Genomic DNA, 14766 nt, shown 5'->3' on the forward strand with positions numbered 1-14766 from the left:
ACAACTGGGGTTATGGGCTATTTAGATTAGGAGCAAGCTATACTGACAAGACATAAATTTAACAGTTTTACTTTTTCAGACATAATTGTGGGATAGCAGGTCTATATGGAAAGAGCTCCTTTCTGTCATTATTTATCAGGAAAGTAGGCAGTTTATAGTTTTATACTGATACATATCAATTTTATATGAAAAAAAATTTGTCACTTTCCTTTAACTTTTCATCTCTTTATGTAAAAAGGCCTTCTCAGATTTATTTGTCAGTTTAAACTTCGGGGTAAGACTTTCCCATATTTAGATATAGGATCCAAGACAAACATAAGTATTTTCACTAAGGTTTTCTTCAGTCCTCACTTCAAGGTATAACCATTTTTAACAAATGTTCAGAATCTGATGATCTAGATCAAGAATCAGGGATCTTCCCGAGCCCGAGATTGAACCTGGGTCTTCGGCATTGTAGGCAGATTCTTTACTATCTGAGACACCACAGAAGCCCTGGAATGTGCTCAGAAAGCAGTAGTGAACTTCCCTGGTGGTCAAGAGGCTAAGATTCCATGCTTCTAGTACAGGAGGTCTGGGTTCAATCCTTGGTCAGTGAACTAGATCCCACATGCTGCAACCAAGAGTTTGCATGCCTCAGCTAAAGAACCCGCATGCCCCGACCTGCCACAACTAAGACCCAGTAGAGCCATATAAATATATATATATATGTATGTATATATATACATATACACAAGCCATATCTTTAACATTATATGCAAAGGAACTTTGACCACATTCTTGGAGACAGGCTGAAAATGTTTTACTTCTCAGTTATGTATTGATATGTACTTTTTTTTTTTTCTGTTTAACGTGAAGTTGAAGATCTGCCAGTTATTCTATAATATGATGCTTGAGATGTTCAGTCTTTTTCCTTGTGTTCTTACTTTCTAGCAGGGTGTCAGTGGCAGCAGTGGGACTAAGATAGATGGTTTTACTACCAAGAAACCATCCATAGCATCACTGCACTTGGCGTCTCCACCAGGACCGGGCTCTGCAGCATCAGGTAGTAGCTCAGAATGACATATTCTTCACACCCCGTGGTCAGGAGGTCACTGTGTAATGGGCTTTCAGGTGTTGGCCCTGGTGTGAAAGTAAAGTATTTTTTTTTCTTTTTGTAAGCTGTATTGGGGTATACTTATATACAATAAATTCACCACATTTAGGGGTATGAAATAAGAATTCTGACAAGGATTTATGGCAGTGTAACCACCACCACAGTCACCATACAGAATGTTTCCATCACCTGGAAATGTTCTTTGATTCACTGCAGTCAGAGCCCGTCCCTGATCCTCTGGCTCTTGGCAGGCAGTGATCCACTTTCTGTCACTTTAGCGCTGCTCTTTCTATAATTTCACATAGATCGAATCATCCAGTGTCCAGTCTTCTGTGTCAGGGTTCTCTTGAGTTAGCAGAGAGCTGTTGAGTTTCATTCATATTGTGCATATCAGTAATTTGCTCCTTTTTATTGCCGAGTGGAATTGCATTGTATGAATAGCCATTCACCAGTTGATGGTTTATTCAGTTGTTTCCAGTTTGGGGCTATTAAGAAGAACACTGCTGTGAACGTGTAAGTGTGAGTCTTTTTGTGGACATATGTAGTCATTTTTCTTGGTTAAGTACCTAGGAATGAAATTGCTAGGTCACATGGTAAGTTTATAGTTAACTTCATAAGAAACTGTAGACTGTTTTCCAAAGTGGCTGTACCATTTGCATCACTGTCAGCCACATATAAAAACTCCAATTTACAGCACATCCTGGCCAACACTGGACATTGTCCATCATTTAAATTTTAGCCATTCAAGTAGATGTGTACTGAAAAACTCATTATGGTTTTAGTTTTCATTTGAGTATTGATTCATAGTGTTCGCTGTCTTCTTGTCTACTTATTTGCCATCCAGATGTGTTCATATCTGTTGCCCGTTTGTGGGGGACTTGTTAGTTTTTTTTATTGAGTAGTAAGATTTCTGTGTGTATTCCAGATACAGTTCTATTATCAAACACTCGTTTTTCTTCCCTGTATGTGGCTTGCCTTTTTATTCAATTTTTTATCTTTATCTTCATTTTGAAGAGCACATGTTTTGATGAAGTTCAGTTCATCAACTTTTTCTTTTATAGGTTGTGCTTTTTTGTTCTTTTTAAAGAAGTTCGTGCCTAACTTGAAGTCACTAAGATGGTCTCCTGTTTTCTCTTGGAAATTTTACAGGTTAAGCTTTTATAGCTAAGTCTATGGTCATTTTTAGTTACTTTTATGTATGAGGTGAGCTCACCTCCTTCCAAAGGCAAACTAAAATTGCAGCTTTTTCCAGAACACCTATCAGTGAAAAAGATCAGAACCTACATCTTCTATTGGACTTCCCTGGTGGTCTAGTGGTGAAGAATCAATCCACCTGCCAATGTATGGGACACAGGTTCAATCCCTGGTCCAGGAAGATTCCACATGCCGAGGGGCAACTGAGTCCGGGAGCCGCAACTACTGAGCCTATGCTGTAGAGCTCGTGAGATGCTACTGCTGAGCCCACGTGCTCTGTAGAGCCTGAGCTCTGCAGCAAGGGAAGCCTCTGCAATGAGAAGCCTGTGCACCATAACTAGAGAGCAGCCCCCACTCTCAACAACTAGAGAAAGCCCGCATGCAGCAGTGAAGACCTAGTGCAGCCAAAAAAATTTTTTTCAAAAAAAAAGTTCTACAACTAATGATATAAAGAAGGAACCATGAGACGGGTGGTATAGTCAGGACCCATATTCCCCAGTGGATGACCCATGAATGAAAGAGTAATCACAAGTACAAGGCTGTCCCCAGGGAGCATGGGCTCTGATCCCCATGTTGGTCCTCGCAGCCTGGGCATCCTTCTCCAGGAAGATGAGCTCTAAGAATGTTTGACTTTAAGCCCAGCAGGACTTACTTTGGGGAGAGTCAGAGGGGTGTGGGAAAGAGAGACTCCACTCTTAAAAGGTGCACATAGACTCTCACATGCTATAGGACCCAGAGCAGAAGCAATAATCTGAAAGGAGCCTGGGTCAGACCTACAGGCTGAAGTTGGATAGTACCCTAGGAAGCCAGTCCCTTCTTAGGGGATCTTCCTGACCCAGGGATCAAACCCGGATTTCCTGCATTGTTGGCAGATTCTGTACAGTCTGAGCCACCAGGAAGCCCCCGAGAGGCAGGAGCCAGTTAATGGGAGCTCACCTCAAGGATGTAAGCTCTGGGGCAGCCACGTGGGGGCACTCATTCTACCACATGGACTCCTGTACTGGCTAGTGCCATTTTGGAATCTTCCCTCTAGCTTATTAGCCTCCAAACCCAGCCTCACCCATATCCATTGGCCTTAGTGCTGGGACATTTCAGGCCAAGCAACTAACTGGGCAGGGACACAGCCCCACTCGAGAGCAAACAGGCTGCCTTAAGACCCCTGAGTCCACACCTTTCCCAGACATGACTCTGCCCACCAGGGGGCCAAGGGCCAGGCCCCACACACCCGTGTGCAGGCACTAGACCTGGGACACCCAGGACCCTACATGTAGAGACCCTGGGATCCAGCTCCTCCCACCAGTAGCAGGCACCAGACCCAGAATTTCCTGCCTCAGCCACCAGCAAACCTGCTCTATCTGCAAGCCCAGCCTCACCCACCAGCAGACAAGCACCAGTGCAGGAAAGAGGCAGTCCTGCAGCCTGTGGACCTAGCTCTCACGTGAGCAGGCAAGCACCAACATTAGGACCAGCTGGGCCCTGGCCCTCTCCACCAGCAGGCCAGCACAAGCTTCAGGACACCCTGGACCTTGCAGCCAGCTGTGTCAGGTATCAGCCTCACCCACTGGCAGTATGACATCAGCTCTGGGACCCCTGGATCCTGCAGCCAGACTCCAGGACACATCTCTGCCTGCCAGCAGGCTGGCAGGATCTCCCGGACATTGACTGCACCCACCAGTGAGTCAGCACTCACCCCAGTACACCCATCTCAGCCCCTGGGTGCTGCCCCCAGGTGCCATGTGGTCCCTGCAGCCTCTGCAAAAGTCAAGGCCTACGAACCAACCAGACGGGGGGATAACCAAGCCTACCAGACCACCCATGGTAGCTAGCCTACCACAACAGAAGGGTCCCAGCAGCTCACCTAGGGGTCAGTCCTAGAGCAAGCATACAGCTCTAGTGACCAGAGGGGAGTATGCTTCTGAGACACTAGGACATCTCCTACAAAAGGCCACTTCTCCAAGACCAGGAAACATAACCAACCTACCAGATACATAGACATGAAAACAGCAGTTTCGGCAAAATGAGGCAACATAGAAACATGCTGCAAGCAAAGAAACAAGATTTAAACCCCAGAAGAAGTGCAGATACTCAATCTACCCAAGAAAAAGTTCAAGGTAATGATTGTAAAGATGATCAGAGAACTGGAAGAAGAATGGATAAACAGAGAAATTAAAAGTTTTTAACAAAGAATTAGGAAATATAAAGAACAGCCAAACAAAGACAATACAATAACTGAAATGAAAAATACACTAGAAGGAATCAGCAGTAAACTAAGTGATACAGGGGACTAGACCAGTGAGGTGGAAGACAGAGTAGTAGTGGTAATCACTGAAGCTGAGTAGAAAACAGAATAAAAAGATGTAAGGACAGTTTGAGACATCTGAGACAACTCCCAGGCATACTAACATTCACATTATAGAGGTTCCAGGGGAAAAAGGGAGAGAAAAAGGATTAGAGAATATACCTGAAGACATAATAGCTGAAAATAGCCCATTTTAACCTAGTCCCAGGTTACTGGAAAAGGAAACATATACAAGTCCAGGAAGAAGAGAGAATCCCAAACAGGATCTACCTAAAGAGAACCACACCAAGGTACATTGCAATTAAAATGGCAAAAATTAACGATAAATAGAGAATATAAAGAAATAATAGCTGGGGACTTCCCAAACATGGGAGGGGAACTGGATATATTAATAAAAGTCCATGAAGCTAAGAGAACACCTAATTACTTCAATGCAAAAATACTTTCTTTTCCAAGACACATTATATTAAAACTGTCAAAAATCAATGGCAAAGAATTTTAAAGGCAACCAACGGGCAAAGGATAATAACCTACAAAGGAACCCCCGTTTGGCTATCAGCAGTTTTCTCAACAGAAACTCTGTAGGCCAAGAGGAAGTGGAATGACATTCTCAAAATACTGAAATACAAGAACTGTCAGCCAAGAATATCCAGCAAAGCTATCCTTCAGATATGAAAGAGAAATACTTTCCCAGACAAACAAGAGTTGAGGAAGTTTATCACCACCAGACCTGCCTTACAAGAAATGTTCAAAGAAGCTCTTCTGCCTGAAATGAAAAGGCCAAAGTACACAAAACCTTGAGTGAGGTATAAATAGAATCAGAAAATCCCAACTCAGAATAGATGTTTAGACACACTGTTGAAGCATTAAAGTTAAAAGGAAGGAAAGCAGTAAAAACAACTAAAGCTACTTCAATTTGGTGACAGACTCATAACATGAAAGGGGATCATTTAAGACAACTAGAACATGAAAGGAAGAGGAAGAGGACAGACCTGTATAGGTAAGTGAAGATAAGATGCTATCAGCATACAAAGGGCTATTTTATTTATGAGGTATTTTATGCAAACCTCATGGTAACCACAAAACATAAATCCAGAGCAGAAATCTGAAACCAAAAAAAAGAGGAAACTGAGAAAAACATTATGGAAAACCACCAAGCCAAAATGGCAGACAGAAACACAAGGAAAAAGAAACAGTGGGGGGAGAGAGCACGCAGAAAACAAAAGATTAAAAGGCAGTACTAAGTCCCCATTTGCCAATAATCACCATAAGGGTAAATGAATTTGTCAATCAAAAGACACAGTGTGGTTGGAGTATTACAAAGCAAGACTCAACTATATGCTGCTTCCAAGAGACCTGTCTCAGCTCAACAGAAAAACAGATGCAAAAGAAAGGGTGGAAAATGGTACTCCAAGCAGATGGCACCCAAAAGAAAGTCGTGTGGCCATACTTGTATCGGACAACGTGGACTTCAAGCCAAAAAAAGGTAATGAGAAACAAAGATGGATATTATATAATGATAAAGGGGACGAGTTATCAGGAACACATAACAGTTATTAATATTTATGCACCTGGCATAGGAGCACTCTTTGTGACTCCATGGACTGTAGCTCACCAGGCTCCTCTGTCCATGGGATTCTCCAGGCAAGATTACTGGAGTGGGTAGCCATTTCCTTCTCCAAGGGATCTTCCCAACCCGGGGATCCAACCTAGGTTTCCTGCATTGCAGGCATATTCTTTACCATTTGAGCCACCAGGGGGAGTTTAAAACTCCACTTACATCAAAGAGTAGATCATCTAGACAGCAAGGAGACAGTGACCTTAAATGAAACATTAGACCAGATGTGTTGATGGATGTGTGTGGTCAATTCAAATGCAGTAGAATACACATTCTTCTCAAGTCCATATAGAACTTTCTCAGGGATAGTTCACATGTTGGGACACAAAACAAGTCACAAGGCATTAAAGACGATGGAAATCATATCATGCCTTTTTCCCCCAATTACAGTGCTATGAAAGTAGAAGTTAACTATCAGAAGAAAGCTGAAAAACTCACAAATATGTGGAGACTGAGGTGGCTCAGTAGGTAAAGAATCTGCCTGCAATGCAGGAGATGCTGGCAGACACAGGTTTGATCCCTGGGTCTGAAGAGCCCCTGGAGGAGGAAATGGCAACCCACTCCAGTGTTCTTGCCTGGAGAATCCCATGGACAGAGGAGCCTGGTGGTCTGCAGTCCATAGGGTTGCAAAGAGTCAGACACAACTGAGCGACTTGAGCACAAACAACATGTTACTGAACAACTATTGAGTCAAGAAATCAAAGGAGACATTAAAAATTACCTGAAGACAAGTGAAAATATAACATATCAAAACCTATGGGATGCAGGAAAAACGATACTAAGAGGACAGTTTAGAGCAATCCAAGCCTACCTCAGGAAACAAGAAAAAATATCAAACAGTCTAACTTTACACCCAAAAGAACTAGGGAAAGAAGACTAAATGAAGCCCGAAGTCAGTAGGAGGAAGGACACAAAGATCAGAGTGGAAAGACATGAAACTGAGATAAAATTGACAAACCTTTAGCAGGCTTGCTAAGAAAAAAAAATGACAAAGCTCTGATAAATAAAACCAGAAGTGAAAGAGGAGAAATAACAGTGATACTACCGAAATACAAAGGATTAGATGAGACTATTAGGAACAGCTATATGCCAACTACTTAGACAGCCTAGAAGAAATGGAGAAATTCTTAGAATCACATAACCTTCTAGGACTAAATCATGAAGAGATGGTAACCCACAACCATCAGACCAGTCAAATAGACCAATCACTAGTAAAGAGAATAAAACAGTCATCAAAGATGTCCCAAAAAACAAAAGTCAAGGACCAGACAACTTCTCAGGTGAATTCTATGCCAAGCATTCAAAGAAGGTTTAATACCTCTACTTTTCAAACTCTTCCAAAGAATTGAAGAGGGGGAAACACTTTCCAGCTCATTTTACAAGGTTGTCATTACCTAATACCAAAACCAGACAAGGACAGCACACACACAAAGAAAATTACAGGCAAGTTATCTCTGATGAACATTAATCCTCAAGTGTGAAAGTTGCTCAGTCATGTCTGACTCTTTGTGACCCCATGGACATACATGGAATTCTCTAGACCAGAATACTGGAGTGGGTAGCCTTTCCCTTCTCCAGGGGATCTTCCCAGCCTGGGGATCTAACCCAGGTCTCCAGCATTGCAGGCAGATTCTTTACCAGCTGAGCCACATATTAGCAGATACATTTAAAGGATCATACATTATGATCACTCCAGTATTCTTGCCTGGAGAATCCCATGGGCAGAGGAGCCTGGCAGGCTACAGTCCGTGGGGTCGCAAGAGTCAGACACTTAGTGACTAAACCACCACCACCACCACATTATGACCAAGTGGGATTTATTCCAGGGAAGGAAAGATGTTTCAGCATCCATAGATCAATCCGGGTGAAATAAGGTAGCTAACAGAATGAAGGATAAAAATCATCTCAATAGATGTGGTAAAAGCATTTGACAAGATTCAACATCTATGATTTTAAAAGCTCTATAAAATGGGTATAGAAGGAACATGAAAGTGAAAGTGTTAGTCAGTCACACCAGTTCTTTGCGACCCCATGGACTGTAGCCCTCCAGGCTCCTCTGTGGAATTCTCCAGGCAAGAATACTGGAGTGGATAGCCATTCCCTTCTCCAGGGGATCTTCCCAAGTCAGGGATCAAACCTGGGTCTCCTGCATTACAGGCGGATTCTCTACCATCTCAGCCACCAGGGAAGCCCCAAAGTTCCATTTTCTCTCCATTGTTGACTTCTCAGCTATTCTTTTTTTTTTTTCTTTTTGTCCTTTTTTTAAAAATTATTTTAGTTGTTGCTCTAGGATTTATACACATGTCTTCTACTTATCACAGTTTACACTGTTCTTTCACTTTTTGTCTTAGAACTTTAAAACAGAGTACTTCCATTTCATCCTCTTGTCTTTTGTGCTAAGTAAAATGTGTCATACATTTTACTTCAACATGTATTATGAGTCCCACAGTAAAAATGTTGCTGTTTTTAGCTTTAAGTAATTACCTTTCAAAAAGATTTTCTTCTAATGAGGAAAAATGTCTTTTATATTTATCCATACACTTACTTTTAAAAAATTAGGTACTTTGTTTTGTTTTAATTGTTCCAAAGTCAATGAGAAGGACCTGGAAGGATTAGATGCAGGGCAGGAAAGGAATGATCCATGAGGCTCCATAGCAGCTGTAAAGGGATGGGCCTTGGCATGGATGAATGGCTTCTCTGTTTTAATAGGAGGGCAATGAAGAGAGAATGCACATGTGAGTAAATTTGTGTTTGGCATCAGGGTAATGAATTTCATATCTCATGGCTTCCTTTTCTTTCCTTATAAGTGAGACTGAGGAAGGAAATAGGGGATCAGAAGATAGTCCTGCTGGAAATAGATAGTGCACTGACCAGAGAACTGTACCAGGATTACAGGCTTTCTGATGGTCCTTTAGTGATGATGAATTTACTGCAGAACTGATGTCCCCTGTTCCGTGTGACTTTCTCTATACTTTTGGCAACTTGGGTTCAGATAAGAATGGAATTAATAAGTAGCTTGATCAGAGCTGACATTTTGATATTGTGGGAAATTAAAGGGAAAAAGACTCAGGTATGGCAGAGTGTTACTGAGTGATAGGCTTTGGGCTCTAAGCAGAATGACTAAAGCTCTGTTCCAGATTTGCAGTTGGAACAATTGAACAAGCAAAGGAGAAAGTGGAGTTGAGACGCTGGGGATTTTGGAGGTGCAGCTGAGATGCAGCAGTTATGGGTGATGATGAGAAAGGCGGTATGACCTTGAGGAGCGGATAGTTCAGGCAGACTGAGAAAAGGAGATCTTGGAAAGATGGAGGAACGGGAAGGCTGAGGTGACCTGGGATGACACTAGGCTGGGTGGTGAAGGATACTACCAGCTAGTCGCCAGGTCCTTGAAGAAGGAGGACCAGCTTGGCAGATCAGCCCCTGACAGGTATTCTCTAATTTGGCTTTCTTTGTTGTTGTTGATTTTTGATAGGAAGCAGTGGCAGCAGTATAAACTTTGCTCCTAGTGATTATTCTTCAGAAATCTCTCAAAATGGGCAGCAATCTCAGGACGTACAGAAAAAAGAAACATTTCCTAAGTTAGCTGAAGAGTCCATCTGGAGAATGATAAAGCAGACACCTGAGTGCGTTCTAATGACGTATCAGGTGCCTGAGAGGTAAGAAGCATGTTGGAAGACCCACCTTTATATAAGTGTTCTGTGGTTTCTTGTGTTTTTTAATACAAAGTGATTTTAACATTCTTATTCAGTTCAGTTCAGTCGCTCAGTCGTGTCCGACTCTTTGCGACCCCATGAATCGCAGCACGCCAGGCCTCTCTGTCCATCACCAACTCCCGGAGTCTACCCAAACCCATGTCCATCGAGTCGGTGATGCCATCCAACCATCTCATCCTCTGTCGTCCCCTTCTCCTCCCGCCCCCAATCCTACCCAGCATTAGGGTCTTTTCCAATGAGTCAACCCTTCGCATGAGGTGCCCAAAGTATTGGAGTTTCAGCTTCAACATCAGACATTCCAATGAACACCCAGGATTGATCTCTTTTAGAATGGATTGATTGGATCTCCTTGCAGTCCAAGGGACTCTCAAGAGTCTTCTCCAACACCACAGTTCAAAAGCATCAATTCTTCGGCACTCAGCTTTCTTCACCGTCCAACTCTCACATCCATACATGACCACTGGAAAAACCATAGCCTTGACTAGACGGACTTTTGTTGGCAAAGTAATGTCTCTGCTTTTAAATATGCTATCTAGGTTGGCCATAACCTTCCTTCCAAGGAGTAAGCGTCTTTTAATTTCATGGCTGCAATCACCATCAGCAGTGATTTTGGAGCCCAAAAAAATAAAGTCTGACACTGTTTCCACTGTTTCCCCATCTATTTCCCATGAAGTGATGGGACCAGATGCCATGATCTTAGTTTTCTGAACGTTGAGCTTTAAGCCAACTTTTTCACTCTCCTCTTTCACCTTCATCAAGAGGCTCTTCAGTTCTTTTTCACTTTCTGCCATAAGGGTGGTGTCATCCACATATCTGAGGTTATTCTTATATATAAGAAAGTATAAGTATATATAAGAAAGTATAACATTCTTATACATATCCTCAAAGAAATGTATTTTCAAATTCATTGATTTGAAGTCAAATGATGAATGATTTTCTAAAACAATACTTGTGGTGGTAGTGACGATACAAATGTTATATGTCATAAGGTGAAAACAGAGAGGCAGTGCTTTCCAAGATGGCTCACAGGTACATGAACTATTTTTAGAGTCTGGACTTTTTTTTTCTTATTCTAAAAGACGACCTAAACGAAACCTGTTTCTTCCATATGACTCATTAAAACTCTATGCAGGTGTTTTCCATCAAGAAAAAGAGGTCTAGCTTTACCAACTTGACAAAGAAATGAGTCAAGTTTTTTTTTCAATGTGAGATATGAAGTCATACTTGAATGAGAGATTTGAAGTATGTTACAAACCAAAATGAAGTGTTGGTCTTGGATGACAAGATAAGAACCCTGTGCCTTATTTAGGACTGTGAAGCTTTTGTTTGTTTTCAGGGTTAAAGAAATTGTACTGAAAGAAGACCTAGAGAAGCTGGAAAGCATGAGACGGCAGCAGCCACAGTTTTCTCTAGGGCAAAGGGAGGAGATAGCCAACGTGCATTCCTGGATTCAGCGCCAGACGATCCCTCAGGAGATAGACACCCAGGTAAGCACAGTAATAACAGCTCTTGTGTGCTGATGGCTTTGTGCCAGGCAGTGTTCTGGGCTCTGGCTGTACCCTTGTCCCTTGGTTTCTGCAGGGGATTGGTTTCAGGACTCCCGGCAGCTTCCAAAACCCACGAATATTCAAGCCCCTCATGTGAAACAGCATAATATGTGCATGTAAGCTGTGCACATCCTCCCTGGGGCTTCCCTGGTGGTTCAGACAGTAAAGAATCCCCCTGCAGTGCAGGAGATCTGGGTTCAATCCCTGGGTCAGGAAGATCCCCTAGAGAAGGGAATGGCTACCCACTCTAGTATTCTTGCCTGGAGAATTCCATGGACAGAGGAGCCTGGTGGGCTACAGTTCCTGGGGTCACAGAGAGTCAGACACCACTGAGCGACTAACACTTTCACTTTACTTCACTATGCAATCTTCCCATACATCGTAAATCATCTGCAGATTACTTATAATACCTAATCCAGTGTAAATGCTGTTTAAATAGTTGTAAATTCGATGTGCATGCTATGTAAATAGTTGCCAGTGCATGGCAAATTCAAGTTGTGCCTTTTAGAACTTTCTGGAATTTTCATCCCCAAATGTTTTGGATCTGCGGTTGGTCGAATCTGTGGATATGGAGCCTGCAGATACAGAAGACCCACCATGCATTGCATTATTCCACTGGAAACCTTACTTCTCACAACTTCCTCTGTGGGAGGTGTTATTACCCCGACTTTACCAATAGTAACAAAGTGAGGCCTTGTGTATCACAGATCAAATTTCAGTCCACAGTAAGGATGTGGAACCCTTCAGTGCTAACTGGACTATGTCGTTTTATGTAAAGACGTGAGCATCCATAGATTTTTCACAGCCTCAGGGTTCACACAGTTCATCAGATTTTAAATACAGGTCTTTTTGACTCCAAGTGGTTTTTCTCTTCCACCAGTTGGAATGTTATGGGCCAATTAGGAATAAAGACATCTGGTTTGATCCATGCTTGACTGGAGAGGAGAGTATAAGATTTGCATGTCAAATACACATGCACGTTTGAAAAGAGTTCAAACTCAAGATGTAAGATTCACGCCAGAGGTAGGATTTCTGTGGGTAGAGTATATGAAGAATGAGCCCCAGAACAATTCAAGCAAAAGCATTTAAATGATTACCGTCATTTACCTTGTAATAATGAAGAATAGAGTATAATAGATAGTCTTATTAAATAGACGTGGATTAAGTGGAGGAATTAGACAAAGGTTGCTAGGCCAGCATTTTACTGACTTTAGAACTTTGCAGATGACTTGACATCAACTAACCTACCTACTCTTGTTCCCCTTTGCAGGGCTGTGTCAGCTGTGGTCACAGAGACTCAGCTGGTGATGCTGCAGACCCCATGGTCCAGATCCAACAGAAGCAGCAGCAGAGTGACTCTGAAGAAGCGCCTGCACTGCCTCCACCTCCCTGGGAGTCTCCCTGAACCCTTGCAGCTTCAGTGACCAAGAAGCTGTCATTGAATGTTAAGGCTTTCCCTTCTTGATTTTTTAGCAGACGTCATTTTCCTGAAGCAGACATTGTGAACTGTCTTTCACTCCTCTTTTTTCCCAATTGTATTTAAACTGTCGAATAGACTCTTTTTCTAGTTTATTAGCTGTCCTCTAATGAGACTGGGTGATGTCTAAAGAGGTTTGTGTACAGCCAAACTTCATTTCAGGTGTCACCCCAAATAAATTGTAATTAGAAGTATAGCAAGAAAAAGCCCAAACGTTAGCCTCATTGGTTTTGTTCTGTTGTTACGTGAATCATTTCCTAAATCCCCACTAGAGGTCACGTACCTTTGCCGACAGTCTCCATAACCATGTTGCCCTCACCTGGTCTTCACACGGTGACACATGCCTCCACAGTTAAGCTCCAACATTCCAGAGTTCTCACAATACATGTCACTCCAACATTTACCAGTATGAAAACATATTTCTCACTGATATCCTGGAAATTCCTAGTTTTTAAGGTTGAACTTTGATGTTCATTCTTATAGATGTTTTTCCTTTTTGATTTTCTGCCTTCCACTGAAATCCTGGAAGTCTTCTTAAACATAGATCAGCTTGGGCTTCCCTGGTGGCTCAGTGGTAAAGAATTCACCTGCCAGTGCAAGAGACACGGGTTTGATCCCTGATCCAGGAAGATCCCATATGCTGTGGAGCAACTAAGCCCGTGTGCCACAGCTATTGAGCCTGTGCTCTAGAGCCCGGGAGCCACAACTACTGAAGTCCACATGCCCAAGAGCCTGTGCTGCACACCAAGAGAAGCCACCACAATGAGAAGCCCATGCACCGCAGCTAGAGAGTAGCCCCAACTCGCCACGACTAGAGAAGAGCCCGTGCAGCAACCGAGACCCAACACAGCCATAAAAAATAAATATATTTTTTTAAAAATCAATCAGCTTACAGGGGCTTATTCCTTGAAGGGTGTACATTAGCTTCTGCATGTGTAATGTTAAAAGAGCTTCTAGCTCAACCAGCTTCTGACTCATCTCTTTTTACACTTTTAAATAATGATTGTAAACGTTTTTAAAGTTATGTATGTTCTTATGCGTGTGTGTTTAAATGTTGTCTTATCAAAACTAACAATTAACTCTTTCTTTTTCAACCAATTTATACAAAAGGAGGTCTCCCCATCCCTGCCAGAGGTCTGATGGCCACTGTCTTCTGTTTGCCCCTAAATAAAGGTGAGCGTTGCCCTTAAGTAGGGGTGAGGGGTCCCTGGGAGGGCCCAAGCCAAGGGGGGGTGCCAAGTCTGCCACAAATCAGGGCTTCCTGGGCCTGCTGTAGTCATTCTCCTGAGTAGCACATGAGTTGTTCACTTGATAAGTGAGCCCTCTTAGAGAGTTGATGATTCCTTTTCAAACCTGAAATGGTGTGCAGTTCACACCTGTGCAGGTCAAAACCAGAATAGAAGAAAAGAAGACCCCAGTTAACCTTTTCTCATTTAAATAACATGCAACAAACTAACTTACTTTTCTTCTTTTGTTGTGTATTTTAGGAAAATGCTTCTTCCTTTCCAGTTTTATAGCTTTTTATAAAATGCATCCTGATCATAATCAGGAGAATCGACCTTTCTATCCACGATGCTACTGGACCCTGACCTGAGACTCAAGCCCGTAGCTTAGACTTACTTTCTAAAGTAGAACAGTCAGCCCTTGGTATCTGCAGAAGGTTGGTTCCAGGACCCCCGCAGATACTAAAATCCATGGACACTCAATGTCCCTTCTATAACAGGAAGGTTCACCAGCTCTCTGTACCCGTGGGTTCTGCATCCAGAGTTCTCTACCCTCCCTGATTCTTCCCACCTCAATCACAGGGGCCGGCTGTGGTTTCCAG

At 42.6% G+C, this 14766-nt stretch overlaps 1 protein-coding gene across 22 annotated transcripts in view; it reads left to right on the forward strand.

The window, feature by feature from the left end:
• Positions 1–13154, forward strand: part of PER3 (period circadian regulator 3) — a 65408-nt gene extending 52254 nt beyond the window's left edge. For 16 of the 22 annotated variants that reach the window (XM_081490426.1, XM_081490443.1, XM_081490429.1 and 13 more), the window contains 4 exons: positions 931–1042; positions 9677–9860; positions 11254–11404; positions 12735–13154. In XM_081490426.1, the coding sequence (XP_081346552.1) occupies positions 931–1042; positions 9677–9860; positions 11254–11404; positions 12735–12869 (582 nt within the window). In that variant the 3' untranslated portion in view covers positions 12870–13154. The remainder of the gene's footprint in view (positions 1–930; positions 1043–9676; positions 9861–11253; positions 11405–12734) is intronic. The other 6 variants (XM_081490428.1, XM_081490430.1, XM_081490433.1 and 3 more) reach the window with 1 other exon arrangement.
• Positions 13155–14766: the final 1612 nt, after the last annotated feature.

Source organism: Giraffa tippelskirchi, chromosome 5, assembly GCF_054371585.1.
Source record: "Giraffa tippelskirchi isolate mGirTip1 chromosome 5, T2T-mGirTip1v1.2.pri, whole genome shotgun sequence".
In the NCBI taxonomy this organism is placed as follows: domain Eukaryota; kingdom Metazoa; phylum Chordata; class Mammalia; order Artiodactyla; family Giraffidae; genus Giraffa; species Giraffa tippelskirchi.